The sequence below is a fragment of the Sander lucioperca genome, chromosome 22 (genome assembly GCF_008315115.2).
Source record: "Sander lucioperca isolate FBNREF2018 chromosome 22, SLUC_FBN_1.2, whole genome shotgun sequence".
Taxonomy (NCBI): domain Eukaryota; kingdom Metazoa; phylum Chordata; class Actinopteri; order Perciformes; family Percidae; genus Sander; species Sander lucioperca.
In genome coordinates, this window is record NC_050194.1 from 23155505 (window position 1) to 23179897 (window position 24393).

Genomic DNA, 24393 nt, shown 5'->3' on the forward strand with positions numbered 1-24393 from the left:
CTTGCCATGGAAACAGCCTCATGTGCTGTGTGCATGTAGCAGCCTTAATGGGCCTATCACATTGTGAACATGAATTAAAAGCAGCCAATCGTAGAGCTGAATGAGATATTTTGCATATTGACATGTTGCCACAGGATAACAGGCTGGTGAGATGTGAAAACCAGAGATAATACTGTCACCTCTGCTGCAGCTGCTCTCACATACAGCAGGATATACAGGAGGAATGTAAATGTCATGTATATCTTACTGCTTTATAAAATTAACATTTGTGATAGAAAGTCTCAAATAGGGCTGCAACTCATGAATATTTCATAATCAAATAATTGTTTGGCCGATAAAATGTCAGAAAATGTCTAGTTGTTTTGTCTGACTACAGTACGTAAGTCTGAAGTCCAAAGATATCCAAATAAGGTGACATGAAACACAACCAATAAGCAAATCCTGACATTTGAGAAGCTTGAGAAACCAAATATTTACTATTTTTGCTTGTTAAATGACCTTAATGGTCAATTGATTATCGAAATAGTTGTAGTCTAATTGGTTCAGTAAAAAAAAAAAAAATATGAAATGAAATTCCCTGTCAACAACATGATTGTAAAACTGATATACTGTAGACGCTATTCCATATATATATGTATTTAAATTGATATTTGTTCAACCACTTTCAAACCAGCTTTCCTGAAACCTCTAATCTAAAATATATATTTACAATTTTTATTATCCAGTCTGTCCATTTTAAACACAACATGTACAGTACTCTACTGTACATGCATATACATTTAAACTAATGAGAAGCATGTTCAAAATAATCCTATTACTGCATTAGGTCTTCAATAATGAAACCAGGCAATTCATACATTTTTTTCTAATGAAGCAGGCATAGAGAGCTCTCTTTCTGATATACACTATGGTCTCTGTATAATGAGGCAGCCATTGTCATAAAACTTGGTCGGAGGGAGTATAGTCCATATTAAATAGTTAATTGGAATAGAGTTTAAATCACTGCTGCTTATCGTGTAGTACATTTTTGTCTTTAAAAGCAACATTGTGTAACTATTTTACTTTAAAATAACAGCTTCAAAATCATTCTGATGCTACTCTGACTTGTAATAGGGAGAATGGTGCCATTCCCACTGCGCGCTGCGAACACCTGTTCTTGTACTTGTAGCTTTGGCGAGCGGGTACGATCTGCTGAGATAAGTGCGTACTGCTTTACGATACTACCACTGATTTTGGTAAAACTGTATCATATTTTATAGAGAAAACATTTCCTGGTTTCCCGTCCGATGTCCTCCAGCAGCACTGCCTTGGCGCTGTGATTCACGGAGTTTCCTGATGGACGGAAAGCTTTACTCGTTGCTAAAGTGATTTGTGGTTAGTGCTAAGGCTAACTGCTGCTAACTGTAGCTGCTGTCAGCTGGTTAGCTCAGCTAGCTGTAATTCATTTCAGGCTACACTTTAGATACATTAAAACAAGACTCTTGTGCTGTTTGCAGCATTATCTTGAGGTAATGCGATTTATGGTGTTTCATTTTGAAGTGTGTAACATTTAATTCAATTAAATTCAAAAGCAATTCTACATAAGCCATTCTCATTCTGATCTGTTACACGTGAAAGTGTTTTATGGATTTGCATTTCTGTCCTTCTATTAGGCCAATTTATGAAACCGCTTTGGAAATCTGCACTAAAATGCTATTACACCTGTGTCTAATGAGCCTCCCTGTGTCTGTCATAAAGGAGGCTGTTAGAGAGGAATAGAGTGTGCCATACGTTGTAGAGGGGGATGCTTTTCATGGGTTTGTACTGCTTCAGGGGGTCCATCTTGTACAGGTGGCGGTCAGTGATGAGCACAGCCCGGTCCTCCGCCTTGTGGAAACGGTTGATCTGGGAAACACAAAGCTCCTCATTAGTCACCCCACAGGATTAGAGCACACATGCTGTACACACAGATCTAAACACCCTGCAGAAGGATGGCACAAACCACGAGCAGTTGGGTTTATTTGTTTGCACAGACAGATGCATGTTGTGACTGTATGTGCATGTGGTTAGGAGTGGATAAATTCCCTTAAAGCCTTTTTACTACCTTGCGCACGTTGCAGGAGAACAAAACTCTCATGAATTTGTCTTTTCGCTGCAGCTCGCTGGAAACCAGTGTGAATGATGCAGCCGTATCAGCGCTGTCTCGCTTCTGTCGGGCACAAAAAACACAGAAAACCTTTTAGAACACTCCACTTATTTCAAGGAATGCAGACACAGTACACCCAGTATGCACCCACACTGCCATCCCACATACTCACCAGGTAGTTTCCTTCCCAGGCTCTCTGTAGCCCCAAGTCGGCCCTCTGGCCCTTCAGGGCCTCTAGGCTGGCTACCTTGGCCCTCACCTGCAGGGCCTCTTCTGGAGAGAGACCTTTGATCAGTGTCCATGCCCACCACCTGGAGGTAAACACATCAAACAAACACACAAAGAGAGAACTAAGAGCAGAGGAAAATCGACTTTCTCCATTGAGATTTCTGCACAAGGCCTGGATCAGCGGGGCGGTATAGCAGGACTGCAGAGAACCCCAGCTGTACTATACTTATTGGCCTTTCACTCACATGGCCTGACAGCCAACATCATTCTCTAGGAAGGCTATATACTGACTGTGCCAAATAGAAAAAAGCAAACAAGCAGACATTGGGATGAAAAGCGGTGATGAGTCTTTGATGGAGAAAGAAAAATCAATTCACAGTGTGAGCCCAAGGCAGAAGGAAACATGTGTAAGTTGCTTCAAACGGATTCGTCTGGTTGTAATATAACACTCGAGGCCATGCGTTCTCTCCTGCGTTCAGATCCACTTTCAGTTCAGTCAATTCAGGAAGGTAATTTTCTTCAAAAGAAAGCAATTTAAAAACATTTTATCTTAAAAAGGTTGATTAAGAGTATTTTTCTTTAATTTTTTTATTTAAATTCAGTTTGACTTAATTTTTGAAATGAAGAGAATTAACCCTGAACCTACTCTGTAAAAGGACCAACTTAGCACAAATATAGCAGCTTGTGAATCTTGAAATGGCCGCAGATATACAGCAGTCACATTTAAAGTTAAAGTAGTGTTATCTAAAATATGTTAGTACCTGTTATAGATGCTCCTGAGTGCCTCTTCAAACTTGCGCAGGACTTTGGGGGGCGTTGGCCATTTCACATGCTTGCCGTAGTCCTTCATGGATCGGACATTTTTGAAGCGCCGGTTGACCTCGCGGATGTAAGATTTCACCTTGTAGCGTCGGTAGGCCCGCAGGATGACGAGGGCCGCTCTCATCCGCCGATATCGCATTCTGGCTATGGTGCCCCTCCACACCTGGAGACACAGGACAACATCATGAAAATGTATTGTAATTAATGAAGCCTCTGTAGATTACACTTGGAACACAACTGCTGCACGGGTCCTTAAAAATTAAAAGTTCTTAAAAAAAGAATTGGCCAAAACCAATCACTTTTAGTAGTCAAACTCTAGAAATGCTGGATTCTACATTTCCCATGATGCACGACATTAGAACGGGACATTACTGTACACCAATTTGCATTTCCTAGGATGGGGAAGGAATGTCCTGCCCTACTCTGCCTCTGATTGACTAGTACTCGTTGCCTTCGTTGGTTGTATTGGTTAGGTTCAGGCTACTCTCGCTTTGCCAGACCTTCCTCTACAGCGCTGCAGAGGAGGGTCTTGCTAGTCCACATAGCATTCCGGTATGGGAGAAAAACGTGCTCTGGTTTATTGCCATTTCTTTAAACCAACCACAATTGCTAAGCTCCGGGCGGAGCCATGGGAAGGAACTTGTTTTGGTGGAACGTGTACATTCAAAAGTTGTTTTAGTCGTGCAACAGAAATCTCAGATTGGACAGACAGTCTAGCTAGCTGTCTGGATTTACCCTGCAGAGATCTGAGGAGCAGTTAACCATAGTCCTCAGAAATCCACTGAGTTTAGAATTACAACCCAAAGAAAGCGGAAGGTACCGGATGTTTACCGGCCGAGAAGAGGGACATCCGGGTAGACATCTGAACCCAGCCTGAATTAGGCTGAAGTCCCAGGACCCATCTTGGCTAATAATAACTGAGAGAAGTTAGAGTTCCCCTTTTAGCACTGGAGGAAGGGATGAGGGGATGTTTAGACCTGCTGTATCTAGATTTTAATCATTTATTTAGTAGACTATACTCCCCTAACCGGGCTATTTTAAGCTCTTATGCAGCGGTGGTAAAAAAGCTGACCATAAAGAGGTACAACCTCTGCAGTAAAATCTAAATCAAAGTAAAGATTGTTGCAATAATACAGCTGCATATTGCTGTAGAAGCTAATACACAAATGTGTGTTCCAATGCATCATACTGCCATTTTCTTAATTATACAAAAAAATATTTTTTTCATTACTCATCATTAGAATTCATTATACATGGTTACATATTTATTTGTTGTAAGTCAGTGCTTGTAGTGTTTGAATAACATGGATTAAGACTCAAATAAGGACCCCAAGCCTGCCTGTAACCACACATAGGTTGAGTGGCCATCAGACCCTCTAAAACATGAATTATAGCTGGTTAAGTGGGACCGCAGGGAACCATAAGTCCTGATCCGCCCTCACTACAATCACCACCATATGCTCCCCTCTTACTGTATGCTTTTTCTTTCTTTCTAAGACACATTCACACAACTCCTCAATTATTTATACATTTATTTGACTACATTGTACCTAAATAATCTTAAATAATCAGTGCTAGAGTGCATTTAGTGTCACAGATCTAACAGTCACAAATTTAAAGCAATACCGCCCGAGAGTCTTACTCCTGAATATCTTCAATGTGTAATGCAGAGTAATGATGAAGATCATGAATATTTAATCTTTTAAAGTGTGGGGGTGGCCGACGGCACAGAAAAAGGATTTCTTGCATTTGCATAATAAAACTGTGGAGACTGGCGGTGTAATAATTTGCATAGAAGAAAATAAGTCATGCACCTCTGGAAAATGGAAACAGCAGATTAATTCATGTCCTTTCAAGATGATAACTTTGCAACCATATCAGCTGCAAATGTGTGTTTAAGTTGTACTACTGGTATTATTTTCCTAATATTAAATGTCACTTTTTAACTAAAGGAACGTAGCATCAACTGGAGAGTCATAACTGAATGATCTGCTTCAGAGCACTGATTCACCACAGCATTAGTTCTGAACTGGGAAGAGGGCGGCCTTTTGAAGAAGCCGCATCACACCGACATCAATGAAAGAAGGAGAGTCAGTTAATCACCAAGCCAGCCTGGTCACACTGTCTTTCTCAGAAACGGAAGCATTAATTTGAATTTATTTTAAGCTCTACAGTTTATGTAATCATGTGGGATATCCAGCAATCTGAGGTCAGCCCTATCAGAATAAAAAGTTGAGAAATCTGTGCCCAGGATGTCAATGAATACAGAGTAAAAGCCTACTGCAGGGTTCAAACACATTTTTATGGAAGAAAATTCTAAACTTTTCCATGACTGTTCAAGGACCTCTATCATTTCCATGACCATTCGGAACCTTGAACACAAACAGAACTGTAAACTACCTTCACCTTTTTTCCAAGACTTTTCCAGACCTAGGAAATTTGATTTTAAATCAAAAACAGATGAAGAAAACGAAGCCAGAGATGTTACATTGTAGCAAACTAGCGATGTAATGTTTGGAAAGGACGTTTTTGTTCCTAGAAATAGCCTAGGTAGCAAATGCTGCATATATAGCTTTGCTAGGGGACGTAACTATGTCATGGCAGGTTTATTGCTTAGGACTCAACGAAGCGCAGTGTTAAGTGTGAAGTTGTTTGGATGAGCGGTTCTCACGAAAGCTGCAAGCAGCAATACCAGAGGCCAAGCAATCAGCCCTTTTCCCAACAGGCACGGTTTGAACTGCCACTGCTCTAGTAACAACAAAAGACAGAAATGGCAGGGCAGATTAGAAAGTACATAGTCACAGTCCTTCATATCAATTGTACTTTTGCCCTATCCTTTGTCCAAGTCTTTGTAATGGAAAGCATGTCTTACTGTATGTATTTTCTGTCACATCTATCTGCTGAAAACCATGCATCTCCAAATTCTATTTAACCAAAATCTGAGGAAAATTCAACCACTTCTAAAGCTAAATAAAGAATTTAAAAACGCATTTGATTGACCTAAAACATACACGGTCTTACAGCTGAAAACAGGGCTGTTTTTCTTAGCTCATGCTATGTTAAAGCACCCTTTATGTTTTTGCCTTGCTTCATCTTTAAAGACACAGACTGTATTCATATCTAAACATCGTATATTGTGTGTGAGTTCTTTATGTCTATGCCAAGCAAGCAACATCTATTCAGGTACAAAAATAGCTCCTCTAATCCTGCGTTATTTTAGGTCTCAAAAGGTGCTCTTCTGGCAAAATGGCAGTTGACGACCTAATCCTCTGTTTCCTCCATGCTGCACTGTCTGTCTCTAATACATAATGGATGAGAGTGAGAAAAGAGGAGCAACTTCTGTACATATTCATCACTAATCGACCCCTGAAATGACTCTCCCACATGTTCAGCGTGACAGCGGTGGGAGGAATGAATGGATTATTACTGCCGGCCCCAACTGCAGCTGACTTAGTTGTCTCTGTGAAGGTTAAGAGTTACTTTCATTTAAATTCAAACTGTATCCAGAGTGTTACAGTAAATTAGGCAGAGCTTTCAGAGAGCTGGTTTGTAATGCACACTGAATAAAAGCATTCACACATCACACGGGCCAGGACAACTGGTGAGCGCTGGAAGGTTTCGGTTGGGATGTTGAGCAGAGCAGAACACAGAGAGGACCCATTACTGGCAACTGAATGTCTTTAATCTAAAAGTATTAGGAGTGCAGCTCTTATAAAAGGCCATTAACTGAACTGCAGTGTTGGCAATTTGAAAGGTCCAATACAAAAACAATCCTTCACCTTGTTGTCCCCTAGAGTCGGGGGGGGGGAGAAAAAAAACATGACCAAATTCCGACATGGAGAGACAGATAGGCCGGTCTGCACCACTGACACACTTGACTGCAATCCGCTGCTCAACGCCTGAGTTTCCACATCCTCTGGGGATATTGAGCTGGTTTTCCAGTGACATGCTCGATGCACACAGTGGGTGGAGGGAGGCGAAATCAAGAGCATGTGACACAATTTAGTGAGGCCGCAATGTGCTCTGGACACAGCCTGTCATAGAGAGACATTGGGCCAAGGCACAGGCCAGCAGTCATTATCATAAATCAATAAAGGGCTTTGGTGAGCAGCACTCACCCACCAGTAACACTAACACCACGATACACTGATTTCTTTAATCATAACTCCCAGTATTACATCAGTTTAAAGTCTTAGCTCCGGGCTAACACTCTAACGATATGACAAATGTGTTCAAAGTGATCTTGAACAATACAGTCTAATTAGGAGAGACAGTATTGAAGATTAAATGGAATAGCGATGGATGGCCCATCCATCAATTAGATGGGACTGGACAAAATAGATTGGAAGAATATTGCCGATGGTCAGCAGTACAAGCTTAAAAGTAACACGCACTATTCAAACATGTTTGAAGAAACCAAAATAAAATCAACTTAGAGGAAGTAAAGCATGAATACAGTAGACTAGATCCACCCACTTCAACCATGAAGTAAAAGAAAGATGGCTAATCATTACAGCATCAGTAAAGGTTCCATTAGTGCTGTACAATACAATATATACACAATGGACTTCACTAGTGTTCTTTACTCAATTACTAAGAATCCTAAATATCTACAGTAAAAACTCACGAGAGCTGAAACAGTCGATTAATTGATTAGTAGAGAGACAGAAATTTAAGACCTAAATGTTTACATTCAGAGTTTCTGCCCAGATTGCACTTTGCATCCTTGAGCTCAACAAATGTGTTGAATGCATTTCTTCATAAAATATTTGCAAAGTCCATTTTCTTTAATATTTTAAATTGTGCAGGAAAATCTCCACAGGGCAACTTTAATAATTGTTGAGCAAAAATCCAACAAACTCAAGATTTGTAGCTCCTAAAATATGAGTATTTCTTTGGATTTCATGATAGTAAAACAACTATCTGAATTAATAATACATTATTATTTGGGTTTTTGACTGTTGGCTGGACAAAACAAACATTGGAAAAATGCGATGGTAAGCTTTTATTATTTTCTGACATTTTATAGACCAAACAATAAATCGAGAAAATAATAAGCAGATTAATCAAAGTTAGTTGCAACCCTTGAATTGTCAATATGTTTTTATATATATATAAAATTTTTCTTCCTCCATTAATTAATTAAAATGAACACATACGAACTTTGAATATTATTAAATTAAAAGATTTTTTTGTGACAACTGGAAGCAAAATCTAAGAAAAAAAAAGCTGTGAGCCCCACATCAGTTGCCATGGAGAAAGACCCATGGTTACAGTCTTTTAGAGTTTGGTGTTGTGTACTGCAGGATATTATTTAGACTACAGCGTTGAAAGAAAGCACAGATTCAGTCGATTCTATAGCCATCACGAAATTATTCTGAAATGGCTTTTCTTTGAATATTGATCACCGAAGAATAGCAGAGTAGAGAATCATAACAAGAATATAGCAAAGGGACGACATAGTAGGAGACAGAAAAAAAATGTCAGTTTCCACATAACAGAGGAAGCGCATTTCCTCTCTTTAAAATCCAGCAGCATGATTGTTACAAAAAAAGTTAAACCATCTTCCTTTGATCTGCTGCAGTGCTCTCATCCGGTGAAGTTTTTGTGGAGGTGATAGCTTTGGATGATAACTTAAAACACTTTGCAGGTTCAGAAGGGGATCAGAGGATTAGAGATCATGTTTCTGCTGAGGTCTAGCAGGAGAGAGATCAGTTCTGGACAGTTAAGCAGAGAGGAGACAGTGCTATTCTTGCACTAAAAAGCCTGCTATTCACAAGAGGGCTGCACAGAGCTATCCACAGATTACTCCCTTTGTCAGTCAGATTTTCCAAAAACAATTGGTTTTAGTCATTACTGGACAATTTATTGCCTCAAGACGGAAGTTATCCACTGGGAAACAATACTAAAATAATAAAAAAAAAATAAGGTTCTTTATCCTTTAAAGACATTTTCATTTAGCTCTTGCTCAGACAAGCCCCTCGTGGCCTCGCTGTGAAAGCTGACTACCCTAGACACAACACTCGCCACGTCTGATAAACCTACTGCTACACGGAGACTATGTAAAGCTTTGGAAAGCAATTAAGGCGGTGGCTCAGAATACACACGAGGGGGGAGTCTCTCTTCTCGTCATCGTCGCTGCTCTGACAAGCGCCGACAGTTATTGTGATGTGGATGGCTGAGCTTGAATCTATGAAATATTCATTTTAACAAAGAAGGAAGGTGGGGGGTGGCCTATGTATAATATCTGTATTTATGCTGCATTGTGATCCTTTCATCCAGTTGCCATTTCTTAAAGTGGCAATGATTTAGATTGGTCTGTACAAGCAAGGCAGATATTTCAGTGTCGTCGATGCAGGGTTGCATACAGGAAGATGTAGAGCTATCACTGGTAATGCACCAGGCCTTGATTGCAATACATTTCAGGCCGGGCAGGTTGAGGGACTGTAGCCTAACCAGAGTGGAGAGATGAGGTGAGTAAGAGCACATGAAGATGGATTGAAGGATGGAGAGAACAGCAGGATTAAAATGGAGCTGTGAAGGAGCTGTGAAGGAGCCTCCTCCTCTCCTCCAGCCCCAATCCTTTTCTCCAAATACTCCCCCATCCTCAAAGAAAAGAAGGAGAGGTTATGGTAATTTAAAGGGGTAAAATGAGACACAATGTTCTCCCAATTTATTTGGACAGACAGTGGCACTACAAGGGGCCACTCAACCTGTTTTTAGGGAAGTGTGCAGATTCACAAATTGTGTTTTTCAGTCATTTGAAGGGGCGAACTAAGTGGTATTATTATAAATCCATGAGGCAAATGGAGTGACAAGGAGTGTGTCTGAGCCTCAGTCACAGGCTGACAGTCCTGGCACTGCGGCCCCCCGACTGGCACAAGGCTGTGTGGTGTGCCAGGTGCTGATAAGGGGATTGCTTGGCGCAGCAGATCAGACTCGGGCTTGGATGTTTGTTTGAGTAACAGCAAGAGAGATACAGGAGTCAATGCTGCTCTCACACCACTATTTGATTTGGTATGTCAGTGAGTGCATATTATGGCATAAGTGAGCATGCATGTGTGAAACACATACTGCTGCATGCCCAGCCTTAACATTGACAGAGGGCAAGATTAAATACGCTTCCTCCAACACCTCTGTGATGTTTGTTTTGGTGGATATTCCTCTGGGCTTTCCCTTTTTTACCGAAGCCAGCTTATCCTGGGAGATACTAGATAGGGTTCTCCTTAGGGAGAAGTCGTCTGGTATGTCTGTGGGAAGAGCCCGCAAAGGGTCACTCAGATCAATACAAAGGTCAACCAATCCATCCACTAAAGGAGTTAATTTGGCTGGAAAGCCCTTTCATGTCTGAGAGCTTGGAGATACTCCCTGAGCAAGGTAGACATGAAAGCAACACCATGTGGAGGAATCTGCAAACTGGATTCTAATCTAATGACGGTGTTATGTGTAAGTGTCAATCACATAGTTCCCAGGTGTAGGATTTAGTGCTTCAGGGTCAGCATCATCTGGGTTCTGAGTGTGCACAGGTGTTGGTGTTTTTTGAGCAACCTGCCTGTCAGTCAGAGATGCCATTTTACATGGTGCCTCTTAAATCTGACAGCCAGGCAGCAGTACACCACGTTCACAAACCAATCTATCCACGCGACAATGTTCTGGCTGCACGCCGATCTGACGCATAGGCATGTCAACGCTTGCACCATTATCACACCAAGATACTGACATTCTCGCCTGAAGGTGTCATTGTATCACTGACAAATTATTAACTAACTACTGATTTCAGAGACACACAAACAGTGATCAATACACATAGCAGATCTTTTAAAACAAGTCCAGCCAAAGATACACTGGTCACAGAGCAATATCAGTATCAAACAAAACTGCCAATATGAATGATTCATATTTTTAAATCATCTATAAATGAGTGAAAAATAAAAGGAAAAAACCTGAATAGGAGTGGAGCAACATACTTAATGCAGATACTTTCATACAGGGCACGAGGGGTTAAATAAAATGATGTGAATCGCTCTCCAAGGGAAAATCTTTTGAAAGAATGGTGTTCATCCCTCCAGTAGAGTTCAACAGACTTGAAGAATCAAGGAGCACTGAAGCTGTGCTGGAGGCTTATGATGGAACGACACCTTACTAACACACTTTGTGTTGATTTTGCTTTGTTTTAAAGACGCTTTTTGGAATCTGTTTGAGAGACACAGAGATACAAACAGAAAATACAGAAAGAGAGAGGGGTGCAACAAAGGTAACAGACTGTTGAAAGAAGATTTTGCTAATCAAGGCCAACGTCAAGATCATTTCAGATCTGCATTATTCATTCAGTGGCCGGAATGCATCTAAGGTAAAGGTAAAGATACTTTATTGTCACATACATATACATGTAGCGAAATTCATTCTGTGCATTTAATCCATCCCTCAAGGGAGCAGTGTGCAGCCATTTACAGCGCCCGGGAACCAACTCCAGATCTGAGCCAGTGCCTCGATCAAGGGTACTGACTGGAGAACCTAGTACATGTTTTTTGATGGTGGGGGAAACCAGAGCACCCAGAGGAAACCCACACAAACATGGGGAGAACATACAAACTCCACACAGAAAGGCCTGGAACGACCTGGATTCAAACCCAGAACCGTCTTGCTGTGAGGCCACAGTGCTAACCATTGGGCCACCATGCTGCCAAGTAGGCTAAAATTCCTACTTTCAGAATCTTGCTGTTTTGCTACACAGGACGTTTGAGCTACTAAACCAAAACAATGTACAGACAGCCGGACGATACATTTTATTCAAATCTTTTTATCAATCCATTTAAGCCTTGGAGAGCCTGAGAAGAGCTACAACAAATAGTGAGTAAATACAGTTTTTTGTTCCTACAAAAGGTTGAATGTGCTTATTGTAAGTCACTTTGGATGAAAGTGTCTGTAAAACAGTATTGATTTCATCATAGTTAGACCTGAATTATGCTAAAATAATACAGCATAAACACAATCCTGCTGTACACCCACATGGGTAATCCAAGCTAGCTCTCTAACCGTAACTGACAGATACTTTTAATGTTTGAAAACATTCCCCTGTTATCTATTCTCATCATATTTACAGTCCTTGGACAAATGGTTTAAGTCAGAGGGGTTACTTTATGACCAGCAAACCAAAAACAAATAGATTTGGTTCAATGATAATGTAAAGGACACATAGGAGCATTCATGTTGCTGCCAAAAACTAGGAAACATCCTAAATTATAAATCTGCATCCACTCACAACTTTACAAGAGCTGTGTGGGTGAAAATTCAGACAGACAGAGAAGAAGAAGAAGAGGCAGAGACATTCACCCTGAGAGATATATACGATTCCAACGTCCATCAACGCAGCTCCAGAAATACCTCAGCGCTTGTAGAACTAGAATAAAAATTATAGAGGAGAGTATTTCTTGTCTCCAAGGTTATTGATATGCAGAATAAGGGCCGGTGAAGTTCTATGAGAACACTAAAAAAAGGATGTTAAGTTGGGTCACTGGTTTAAATTTAAGGCAAAATCAGTGAGTGGAAAACCATGATTAAATAAAGGAAGACTTTTTATAAAGCAGTGGTTTCTTAATAGATTTGCCATGTACATTTGTAAAATGCAGTACACATTTCACAAATTCTGAATTTCCCATGGGCTCGGAGCAATATTGCATCAGTAATTTGCAGTTCCAAGCTGTCGTGTGCAGTATCTTGAGCTCATAAGCTACTATGAGGTGGTCAGACTCTCACCTTTTGGAGGAAGAGGACAATTCTCTGGACCATTTCTACTCGCTGCTCCTCCAGGCTGAAGAGGGTACGTGGTGTGCGGATGAAGACCTTGGTTTTTCCATAGGCCACGTCATGGTCAAATCCACACCCCTGCATGAGCCTCTTCACTGCATCTTTGTCTGATGGCAAGTCATGGTTTGGCCACGTAAACTCTGAGATCATCTTGTATCTGTAGGAGGGACCAAGGTGGTCATATCATTGGATGTATGTATATGGACCCAGCAACTTTCCTTTCTGCACACAAATAACTTGTTACCACTCTGCAAATAGACCAAAAAAATAAGTGTTTTTAGAGATGCTAGCAGTGTGGCTATGGCTATTGAATTGCTATGAAATGTTATACAGACACTTATGGTCCCCAGATGAGGAGTCCTACCGACTTTGGTGATCTTCTGACTTTTCTTAGGGCCACCATCATGAGGTAAACCTTTTTTTTTTTTTTTTTAAGTGAAATGTCTCGACATAAATCTGGTAAACACATTCATGTCCTCCTCGGGATTAATTGTAATAACTTTGGTGCGCCCTAAACTTTTCATCTAGTGCCATCATCAGGTAAAATGATCTATTTGTCCAACATTTTGGTTTCCAAACAAATTCCTGCAAAACTAATGACATCCCCATCAGCCTCAGATGTACATTTGCATTTACCTTACAGAGCTGCTAGCATGGCTGCAGACTCTCAGTATTGGTTACTTACATATGATTACTTTTTATGAGGTTAATACAAAATGAACAACACAAATGTCATTGTTGAAGAAATCATACTGATACAGTACACCTTGAAAAATCCAGACTCATTTCTTAGATTCTCTGATTGAATAATGTATGCGTTTCTTGTGTGCTTGTTTATAATGGCAGTTTTTCTTCCTTTGGCTAGGGAAGGATCATATTATATCTGAAGGAGGAAAAAAGTGGGCCCTAGGAAGTATAGTGCTGTATAGATCTTCTTAATTACCAAGACAGCGTGATACTTTGCCCATGGCATGGTGCCATGGATATCATATCATTTAACACATGAAAAAATGGTTTAATTACTGTATAGTGCACCTACAGCCCAGCACAGGAGGTAAGGGGTCAAATTACGCTCTATGGAGTCTTTTCAGTGCTATAATTGGACTGACATATGAGCCCTTATATTATTTTTCTCAACCATCCACCTTATGTTTTTTTAAGACCTGTGGAAACCTGTTAAAAGAGTCATAACATTGAGACTGAGTTCAATCATAAACTGATGAATTTAGGAATGCGTATTGTAAACTAACATTATGCACGGCTTAATGGAGCGGAGTTTAACCTGAAACAGCTTGTGCTTCTGTCACACAATAAAATTCCTTCCTGTATTCGTTTAACAAAGCAAGGTTCTTGCAATGTGTGTGGATTTGACAGGCTATCACTGCTACTGGATCAAAATAGTGTATTTGCTAAAAGGTGAGCGTTAAATTTAGAGATGAATTGATTAGTTGTCAACTATTCAATCAATAATGATTAATTTGGTTTAAGTCATTTTGTATAGAAAAAAAGAATTCTCTGATTCCAGCTTCTTAAAATATAAATAAAAATATTTTCTAGTTTCTTCTCTCCTCTGTGAGAGTAAACTGAATATTTTGAGTTGTGGAAAAAACAAGACATTTGAGGACGTCATCTTGGCTTTGGAAAACACTGATTGACATTTAATCAATTAATGAAGAAAATAATCAACAGTTTAATTGATGTTGAAAATAATTGTTCGATGCAGCCCTAGTTAAATTACAATGAATTTACATGTTGAAAACTACAGACCATAGAAGAACACTAAAACTTGAAATAATCCTGTTTGTCAAGCTATTTCATGACAGCATGTCCTCTAAGATCCAAAGATCCCAGTGCTTGTTAACAGACTGTATCCCATCATTTCACAGCCGACCCACTGCCAAGGCTGTGACGTAAGGCCGAGTCCAAATACATCACTGAGGGGTGATCGGAGTGACAGAGTCGGATGACTTGTTATGCAAAAGACTCATTAGCTAATCCTCCGTCCACCATCATGGTTTCTACAAGTGTGTTTTTTGGACCATTATGAAGGACCAATCGGTTACACTTTACTTGAAGGTATCTACATAAGAGTGACATGACACTGTCATGAACGTGTCATAAACATTATAAACAAGTCATAAACGTTTATGACATAACGCTTCTGTCATTAAGTGTCAGTCGGTTTTTGTCATGACAAGTTAGAGTTAGAGTTAGGGTTAGGGTTAGGGTTCATGTGTCATGACAGTGTCATGTGTTCATGACAGTGTTGTGTCACTCTTCAAGTAGATACCTTCAAGTAAAGTGTTAACGAACAATTTACTGATTTTTATTATGCTATTTGTATCAAATTCTAGAGAGATATTTGGTAATGTAGGGGCTTGTAACCAAAAGCATCATTAAGAAAACAAATTAAAACCTTAAGAGCTCATCTGTTACACAGTGGGCACAGCATGTGAGTGAGTGAAGCTCTCTGGGTGTGTGTAGTGTGCAGTGACACCAGGGTCGTTGCATCACTCCCACTCGTCCTCCACAGAGAAACATGAGGTGACCTTTGAGACTCCAAGGATCCACGCCTGTCCATTGCTAGTCTCTAAAGTCTAGCCCTGACCCTATCTCTTCTGTCTGTCTTTGATATCAGCCTATATGAAATGTCACAATAATAAACAAATATGAACTCCATTAAATATCGACTTTGGTCCTATTATCGGTCCTCCACTTGCAAGCAAATTGGTGTTTATTGGGAACTAAACAGACTTGTAATTTCAGGTGTTTGAGCTTCTATATGAATAACACATCAGCTATTAACGCAGGTCATTGATGAGTTGTTTGCTACTTTAAAAATTTAAAATAATATTGGCAGCACATTAAAATGTTTCACAACGATGCCTCTCTCTAGTAATTACACTCCAGCCTGCTTTTAATCAAGCTAAACAATTATGCAAGGAGGAAACTGATAAAACTACGGTAAACACAAGATGCTGATAACGATGATGATGAGGGGGTTATTTTGTGATGGCTGCTGGAGATGTAAATGATTAGCTGCAAGATTAGATTAGATGTGAGCTGACTATGGTTACACAACATATATTTACACCCTACAGTTAGGAACTGTCATGTATTATCCTTCATGGCTGCCCAGTGGACAGCTTCAGGGGTTCAGCATGTTTGTCCAGAGTGTGTGTGATGTGTTATACGATATCTTCTTCTACCCAGATTTTAAAGCTAGTCCCGTAAGCAAACATTTAATCTTCAAATCACAACTCCCTAACATTATGAAATATGACTATAACTTGGGTAGTTTTAAAAAGACTGACTTAAAGTAACACGCCGACTTATTGGGAATTTAGCTTATTCACCATAACCCCCAGAGTTAGACAAGTCGATACATACCCTTCTCATCTCCCTGGTGTCGTAACGCTGTCTGACGCCAACATGTTCCTATTTACATGTTGTGATTTGTATAGTCACAGCGTGTACAAAAAACAACGTAACATGAGACACAGCCATCTTCTAACCGTAAACAAACCGGGAACTATATTCTCAGGCGGAAGAATATAGTACTTGGGCGGAATGATTTGCTTTGCAGCAAACCTGTCTGAGAATATAGTTCCCGGTTTGTTTACGGTTAGAAGATGGCTGTGTCTCATGTTACGTTGTTTTTTGTACACGCTATACAAATATATACATATAAACATATATACAAATCACAACATGTAAATAGGAACATGTTGGCGTTACTTTGTCACTTATTGGGAGCAGTAGGATTGCTGGAACCATTCACCTGCATGTTCTGTGATGGGCTGCTGCCGCTGGAGCCATCAGACAGCGTTACAGCACGCACGGAGATGAGAAGGGTATGTATCTAACTCTGGGGGTTACGGTGAATAAGCTAAATTCCCAATAAGTCGGCGTGTTCCTTTAATCCACTGACTGACTAGTAGCAATAACTATCTTTAATTGACGTGATCGGTTGTTGTTTTAATGCCAAGTTCCAAAAGTGCAGTTTCTTTCAAGTTGTGCAAAAACAAGGTTATTTTTCAACGAAAAATGTCAAACATTTCCTGAATGAACTTCTCAAATGTGAGGATTTGCAACTTTTTTTGTAGGTAATTTGATTCTTTTGGAGTTTTAAACTACTGTCTTGGATGAAACATGAATGTGAAGATGTCACAATGTGCGCTGGTGATTTTTTAACGGTAGTTTTGACATGCGGCTGCTTAAGAGTGATTATTACGTTGTGGGTACCTCTGTAGGAAGCGAGGGTATGTCTGTCTGTAGGCGAAGCCGGCACGCCGCACTCTGACGTTCTCCAGCAGCCCGAGGTATTCCACCTGGTGGCGGCAGCGCTCCTGCTCGAAGAGTAGAGGGGACTTGACATCGTTGGGCTTGATGCAGCGAACATAGTAGGGTTCCTACAGAGGGCAACAGTGGGTTAACAACTACTGAACATGCATTTAATCTCAATTCAACATGCTAGACTGTGTGGGCTGTGGGAACGCTATTTCAGAATTTGATATGGGTAAACAAGAATTTGTTTACAGTCTACAGTTTATCAAATGTTTTTTTTCTTCGTCCTGACTCGTCACCTTGCAGGCCAGGTTCTCCACCAACAAGATCATGGAGTTTTTGAAGAGTGTTGCAGCGGTTAGTGGTCGTTTGGTGACCTCAGTGATGCTCAGTTTGCCCTCAGGCCACATCGCCTTCAGAACTGGGTTAGAACTGGAAACAAGAAAGGTAGAATTGTACAAGTAGAGATTACAACACTTAAATGGCTACTGATTAAAAACACATAATCACAGCCCAATTCAGTGTTTTTGGCCATCCAACATTCATCATGAAAGAGGTTTGTTGCAAGTTTTAATGTCAAAATATTATAATAAGCAAGAGCACAGACGATTTATTTTATTTTAATATTTGAATGACTACTAACCTGTACAGTTTTTTTATTGTAATGTAGACTCTGGATACAACACCAAACCCCAAAAAGCTGTTTCCATTAGTCCATTAGCACCCACGTTAAAACATTTTTGGCTGCTATCCAAAATCGTGCTTTTGACCCGAGTAAAGAGTATTGTAAAATGCACATTAGACAGGTCAGAGATTACTCGACTTCATGTTTATATTCAGCAGAGCAAAAAACTCCGGAGGATTGGAGGAGAGGACGAGGGTAAAAGCCAGAGAGGAGATTAGTTGTACAAGTCCTGTGCTGTTCTTTGGTGAGGGGTGTCATGTAAAGTGCAGCAAGAAATACAGTGAGTACAGCCTGTAGAGGTGATTGAAGCAGTGTGTATCACTCTGTGTGTGTGTGTGTGTGTGTGTGTGTGTGTCACCTGTTATACAACAGTCTCTTGAAATCCTGGAACAGCGTGTCTTTGTTCTTATCAATAAAACCCACCACCGAGTACCTGTGGAGAGAGGAAGGCAGTTTGCGCACTTTGTTCGTACTTTCCTGCTGACTGTCAAAGGGACTGTTAACACGCAATGTCATAACTACATGATTACCTTGACCTTTATCTAAATCTAACTGATATTGTGGCCTGCATCTGAAAATGTGCTGGAAACATTTGTTAAGAGATACTGCTCCATGTTGACATGATAGCATCACACAGTTGCTGCGGATTTGTCGGCTGCACATTCATGCTGTGAATCTCTCGTTCCACCACATCCTAAATATGATCTATTAGATTGAGATCTGGTGACTGTGGAGCCCGTTAGAGAACCCTGGAGTCACTGTCATGTTGGGGGGAACCAGCTTAAGATGATGTGTGCTTTGTGACATGGTGCGTTATGGCCATTAGAAGATGGGTAGACTGTGGCCATATAGGGATGCACAAGGCAAGCAACAAGGCTGTGGCTTTTAAACCATGCTCAATTTGTATTAAGGGACTTGATGTGTGCCAAGAAAATATCCCCCAAACCATTAGACCACCAGCACCAGCATGAACCGATGACACAGACAGGATGGATCCATGCTAATCTAATGAAGCAGGGTGGTTTGAGTAGACCAGCAGTTTCCGAATTAATTAATCCACCTCGTCTGACACCAACAATCAATCCACGGTCAAAGTCACTTAGATCACATTAAACCCCATTCTGATGTTTGGTCTAAACTAGGGCTGCAACCAACGATTATTTCCAGTGTTGATTAATCTGTCGATGATTTTCTTGATTAATCAATTAGTTGTTTGGTCTATAAAATATCAGAAAATGGTGAAAAATGTCGATCAGTGTTTTCCAAAAGCCCAAGATGACGTCCTCAAATGTCTTGCTTGTCCACAACTCAAATATATTCAGTTTACTGTCACAGAGGAATGAAGAAACTAGAAAATATTCACATTTAAGAAGCTGGAATCAGAGAATTTTGACACTTATGCATTGAGTTGCTGCCACATGATTGGCTGATTAGATATAAGCATCAATGAGCAGGTGTACCAGGGTTTCTGCAGGTTTCACCAAGTCAAATTTAAGACTTTTTAAAGACCATTATGAATGAAATGTAAGATCTTAATCACAACATCAACTAAGCCCTAAATTCATAATAATAATAATAAAATCTATGTCTGTGGTACAATCCGAAAGAGACTCACACCAATGACACGAAAGCTGATTGGCTGCAATATAAATTGCATGTTGGTCTCATTTTTACTCGTGATACAGCAAAATGATGTTTGGACTAGCGAAAGAAAGAACTACAACACCACAGAACAATAACAAAAAGAGCATTAGAGGTAGCGTTGCATGGACGTTAAGAAATTAAAGACCTGTGTAAAATGATTTAAGACCTAGAACACAATACTTGAGCAAATTTAAGACTTTTTAAAAAGGTGCTCTAAGCGATGTTGGGTCCGAAGTACTGTCAAACAAAACGAGACTAGCTCGCCCCTCCCTCCTCCTCATCCCGTCCCCTCCCCTCCGTGCTTCCTGAAACAGTCATGAACCCCCCAACCCCCACCCCCAAATCCTTTTTGTTGGTTATTGGCTGGAACACTGTTTGTTATGTTTCGTGGTGCAGGTTGGCACAGTTTGTTTTTGTTGCCGTTTGTGGAGCCTGGACTGTCTACAGAGGCCGTGTTTTTTTTACAGTGTGTTCAGGGGACAGGCAGCTAGCGGATGGTGAGGAGATGTTTGCTGTATGTGACAAAAAAATGTTGTAGCCTAAAAAATGCGTAACATTGCTTAGAGCACCTTTAAGGCCTAAAATTTTGATTTTGGAATTTTAGACTTTTTAAGACGCCGCGGAAACCTAATAAAGTGGCCACTGGCAGTATAAACTGTGGTTTGAGTTAATCTACTGTAAATATAAGCTGATCCTTATAGCCCTATGTTAATATACACTTTAAGTTAATTTGTGCTGTTAAGTGATGAACCTAACATAAATAGCAGAGCTGTTACACACCATGCTGTGAGGTGTGAGGTGCACTCTGTCTCCTGCTTGGTCTAGGTGGCTCAGGGATCAATCAAGTCTGCCAGTCAGGCTCCTCTGCCTGAGTCCTACCCTGAGTGTCAGACACTTAGCCCTCACAAATGGGCACAACTGGTTTCAACTGGCACTTTTTAGGGGCTTAGCGTGTGTGATTTATTCATTTAAATAGTGGCCAAGTACTTTGGGAATTGGGAAGTGGTGCTGTCATTTTGGGGGACTGCATGCAATGAAGATGCAGTTTCAATGTTCGAGTGTGAGCACCAGTGTGCATGTGTGTGTTTTTGAGTCTTTTAAGTTTTGAATGTGAAGTAGAGGCAGATGTTGGCTGGCCCACAAATAGGGTTATTTTTGCAATTCAATTGCAGTTTTATTACACTACTACAGACTGCAACGCTTTTTTATCCAATAATTCTTCACGCCTGTGCACTGGGAAAACATGCTTTAAATTAGCACCCAGACTGAGTAAAACTCTTTTCATGTGGGAAGCTCATGTGTATGAAATAATCTTTGATCAATTATTCCTCATTCACAATAATCAAGATTAATCCATGTGGGTTATTTGATTTTGTGCATCATTTCTGCAGAAAATAAAACGTCAAATTGTCAAATGGGAGTTGCTTAGGGTTGTGAGACGACTTGAATTCAGGTACTGGCACTTTTACTGACATTTTTTTATAGCCTTAGTTGGCAAGATTAAAATGCAGACAATGTAAATGTTGAAGGGAAGTTGACCAAAATGTTTTGGGTCTGACTGAAGATAGTTGTGTTTAAGAGTCCAGAATGTGACTTGCTATATACAATACTTAATAAACAATTTAAAGAGTAATTTAACACCAGTTGGAGAAACAGTGTTTCACCATCCTCTCTGGTTGAAAGTTTCTTGTTTGTTTCACATCTGACTAGTTCCGAGTACTGATCCGATACCAGTGTGTCATATATTTTATTATGATTTAACAACTGTATACTACTATCCCTGTATGGATGTGATATGATTTCTATCTTTGTTGTCGATCTGGCTCAGGTTAAACTCTTTGTGAAACATGAACAAACACAAACAATGAACGCCCCAGAACTTTCTTTTATTATCCAGTTTGACAGTCAGTTATAACGGAAAAAGAACATAAATAAACTACTTTAACGTAGATTTTCTTTAGGGCTTTATTACGTGGTATCGGATCAGTGCATAAACTCCAGTACTTCCCGATACCGATACCAGCGTTTTAGGCAGTATCGGAGCCTAGAACAAGAACATCTCTAAAACGAAGCGATATTAAGTTAAAGCCAAGATGTAGATTTAAATGAAAACCCCAGAGATCATAAAGATAAATTCTTTGAGCCTGGAGTCTGGACAGACATTAATACATTACAGTTTTATTGGTAGTCCCACAAATGTGTTTTACATTAAATGATCAATGGCATCATATAAAGTAAGGGGTCAAATTAATCATGCATCCCTTCTCAGAAAGTAACTGGCAAATATTCAAATACTGAGGGTTATGAAAAGAATATTTGGTCAAAATCTAGTCAGAAAGTGTGAGCATGAGTGGTGCTCCCACGTCCTCCAAACAAGCATCAGGTTTAATTTAGGAAACCCAAACTCCCATCGGCTCTTAAAACGGCCAAAAGTACAAGACTGTGGTTTCAGTAGGCAGCTCTGAGGTATGAATATGTAAAAATGTACAAATGTGGGAAAAGGAGCATGAATCATCGGTAAAAGCTTTTCCTGAATAAATAAAACTTGAAGAGACTTACACCACATCTCCTGCGTAGTGTCTGATGCGAAAGTCTCTGTCAAACTCCAAACTCTTGTCAGTTGGTGAGAGCTGCAGAGAGAGACAGACAGATGGAGAGAGAGCAGCGAGTGAGCAATAATAAAAGGAATCTCAGATCAATGCATTCAAAGTGCAAAAGATTATACTGTACTGTGTACTTAACAAATACAAATCTTGTTCTGCCACTTCAGACCCAATTAAAAGACATTCTCCCTGGGGGCACCCTGGTAGCTCACCTGGTAGAGTGTGCACCCCAAGGCTCAGTCCTTACTGCAGCAGCCCAGGGTTCGAGTCCGACCTGTGACCTTTGCTACATGTCCTCCCCCTCTCTCTCCCCACTTTCCTGTCTTCAACTGTACTACCCATTAAAGACCAAAATGCCCAAAAAATAATCTTTAAAAAAGAGAAAAAAACTCCCTTTGCCTCATGTTTTATTGCCACCCTTTGTTTCAGATAAATTACGTCCAAACATTAAAATAACCAATGCCTTTGAGATGACATATGAGAGATCTTCCAGCAAACAGCGGTTTTGCTGCTATCAGACATGTGAGATGCACTCTTTGTTCTAACCATGATCAATTATGCATTTATGAGTCCTCATCTGGTTTCTAATTGTTGACCAATAAAGTTGTGTTGATACACTAGATGAAAACAAGTGCCTTCAATGCATAGATCTAATAATAACTGAATATTTGATGTGTGTGGCTATGCAAGGCCTTCCTGGCACCTGACAGTAAGTCAAGTCTCAGCAGCCATGGCCAGGCCCTTGTTTTTCAGTTTTCAGAATGAATTTCTACGAATGCACAAGTTTCCCAAAGCAGTACTAAAGAACCAGCACACAGGTTCCTATATTTGTTTCATGAATGTGCACATCATCTTATGAATGTTATTCTGTAATTGTTTTTCTTCTGTATTAGACCTACTGTTTATAAATGTGTGCCAAACAACATTAAAATTAAAAAGAAAAGAGAAGAAATGAAACTGAAACCAACGTCAAGAAAGCATTTTATTCACTAAAGGTTGCTGTATATTTTTTTTAATCTTAAGTACAGTACATGTACATGTGTGGCTTTCCCACATCGGGACAATTTGGGTAAATTGTCCATCTTCTAAATTTATGTTAAAAGTTAAATTTCAAACAAACTGTCTGGATTATGAAGCTGTATTTTTATAATTTCTCTATACAGGTCAAAACAAACACTAAAAATGATTTGCAAAACTGCAGAGCTACTGCAGACCAGATGCAGTGATGCGGAAAACACCAACGCTGTCAGGGTGGATAAAGTCTCACAGAAAAGAGGAGGGGAAGAGGGAGAGCAAGAAAGGAAGACGTGATCAATCAAGTTCAAGAATGGGGGCAACAGATGAGACAAGGAAGAGGAAGAGGAAGAGGAGGAGAGATGAATGGAGCGTGATAGGAAGAGCCAGTGCAAGCAAGAAAAAAAGAGTGTGTGTGTGTGATACTGATGCCTGTATGTAGGCCAGTTAGCAAGAGAGCAGGGTGGGAAGAAGCATGAATGGAAATGCAAAAAGGCCTGTCACAGCCTGGCAACAGCTTCTGATGAGCATGATCAGGCTTCCTGTTTCATCCACATCTGCAAGCTGCCTGTGGCAAGTACGTTTGTGACGTGTTGCGCAGGTACAGTAAAGTTATGTGTGTGTGTGTGTGTGTGTGTGTGTGTGTGTGTGTGATTCACCAAAAGTATTATGCTGACATCAGAGACTAGGGGAAGTGTGGGGAGAGGTAGCCTGTGCTCTTAAACAATCCCACAGAAAGAGAGAAGTGATAAGCAGATATCCTTTAAATGTGTTTGTTTTTAACTGTAAGGTTGAGTGCTATGAAAGGCACCCACAAATAAAATGTATTATTATTATTATTATTATTATTGTTGTGAGAACAGAGGGCCAAGAGTCCAGAAGGCAGCGTGACTAAAGCCACTGATAACAAGCAGGAGAAAAAAGACTGATGTCTTAAGGGTAATACAGATACAGAAATAAAGTACAGACAGATACACAATATGGCCAAAAGCATGTAATTATCCCTGGTCTGGGCCTTTAAATGACCCCGTAATTCCATTTTAAAGGAAATCTTAAAGGAATAGTTTAATATTTTTGCATTAAGGTAAGCATTAGGTGGGGGAGGGGGGTACAGAAACAGAAAATAATGAGAACATGGTACACACTGTAGCAGCACCTGGTGTTAAACCTGGTGGTAT

The 24393-nt window shown here is 40.2% G+C and overlaps 1 protein-coding gene across 1 annotated transcript in view; it reads right to left on the minus strand.

The window, feature by feature from the left end:
• The window catches only part of myo1d (myosin 1D), a 111199-nt gene that overhangs the window by 34380 nt on the left and 52426 nt on the right, over nucleotides 1-24393 (minus strand). The window contains exons 12-20 of the mRNA XM_031314768.2: nucleotides 22158-22228; nucleotides 18313-18387; nucleotides 17569-17701; nucleotides 17228-17394; nucleotides 12932-13139; nucleotides 3115-3338; nucleotides 2298-2436; nucleotides 2084-2188; nucleotides 1771-1884 (exon numbers count right to left, since the gene is read on the minus strand). Coding sequence (XP_031170628.1) covers nucleotides 1771-1884; nucleotides 2084-2188; nucleotides 2298-2436; nucleotides 3115-3338; nucleotides 12932-13139; nucleotides 17228-17394; nucleotides 17569-17701; nucleotides 18313-18387; nucleotides 22158-22228 — 1236 coding nt within the window. The remainder of the gene's footprint in view (nucleotides 1-1770; nucleotides 1885-2083; nucleotides 2189-2297; nucleotides 2437-3114; nucleotides 3339-12931; nucleotides 13140-17227; nucleotides 17395-17568; nucleotides 17702-18312; nucleotides 18388-22157; nucleotides 22229-24393) is intronic.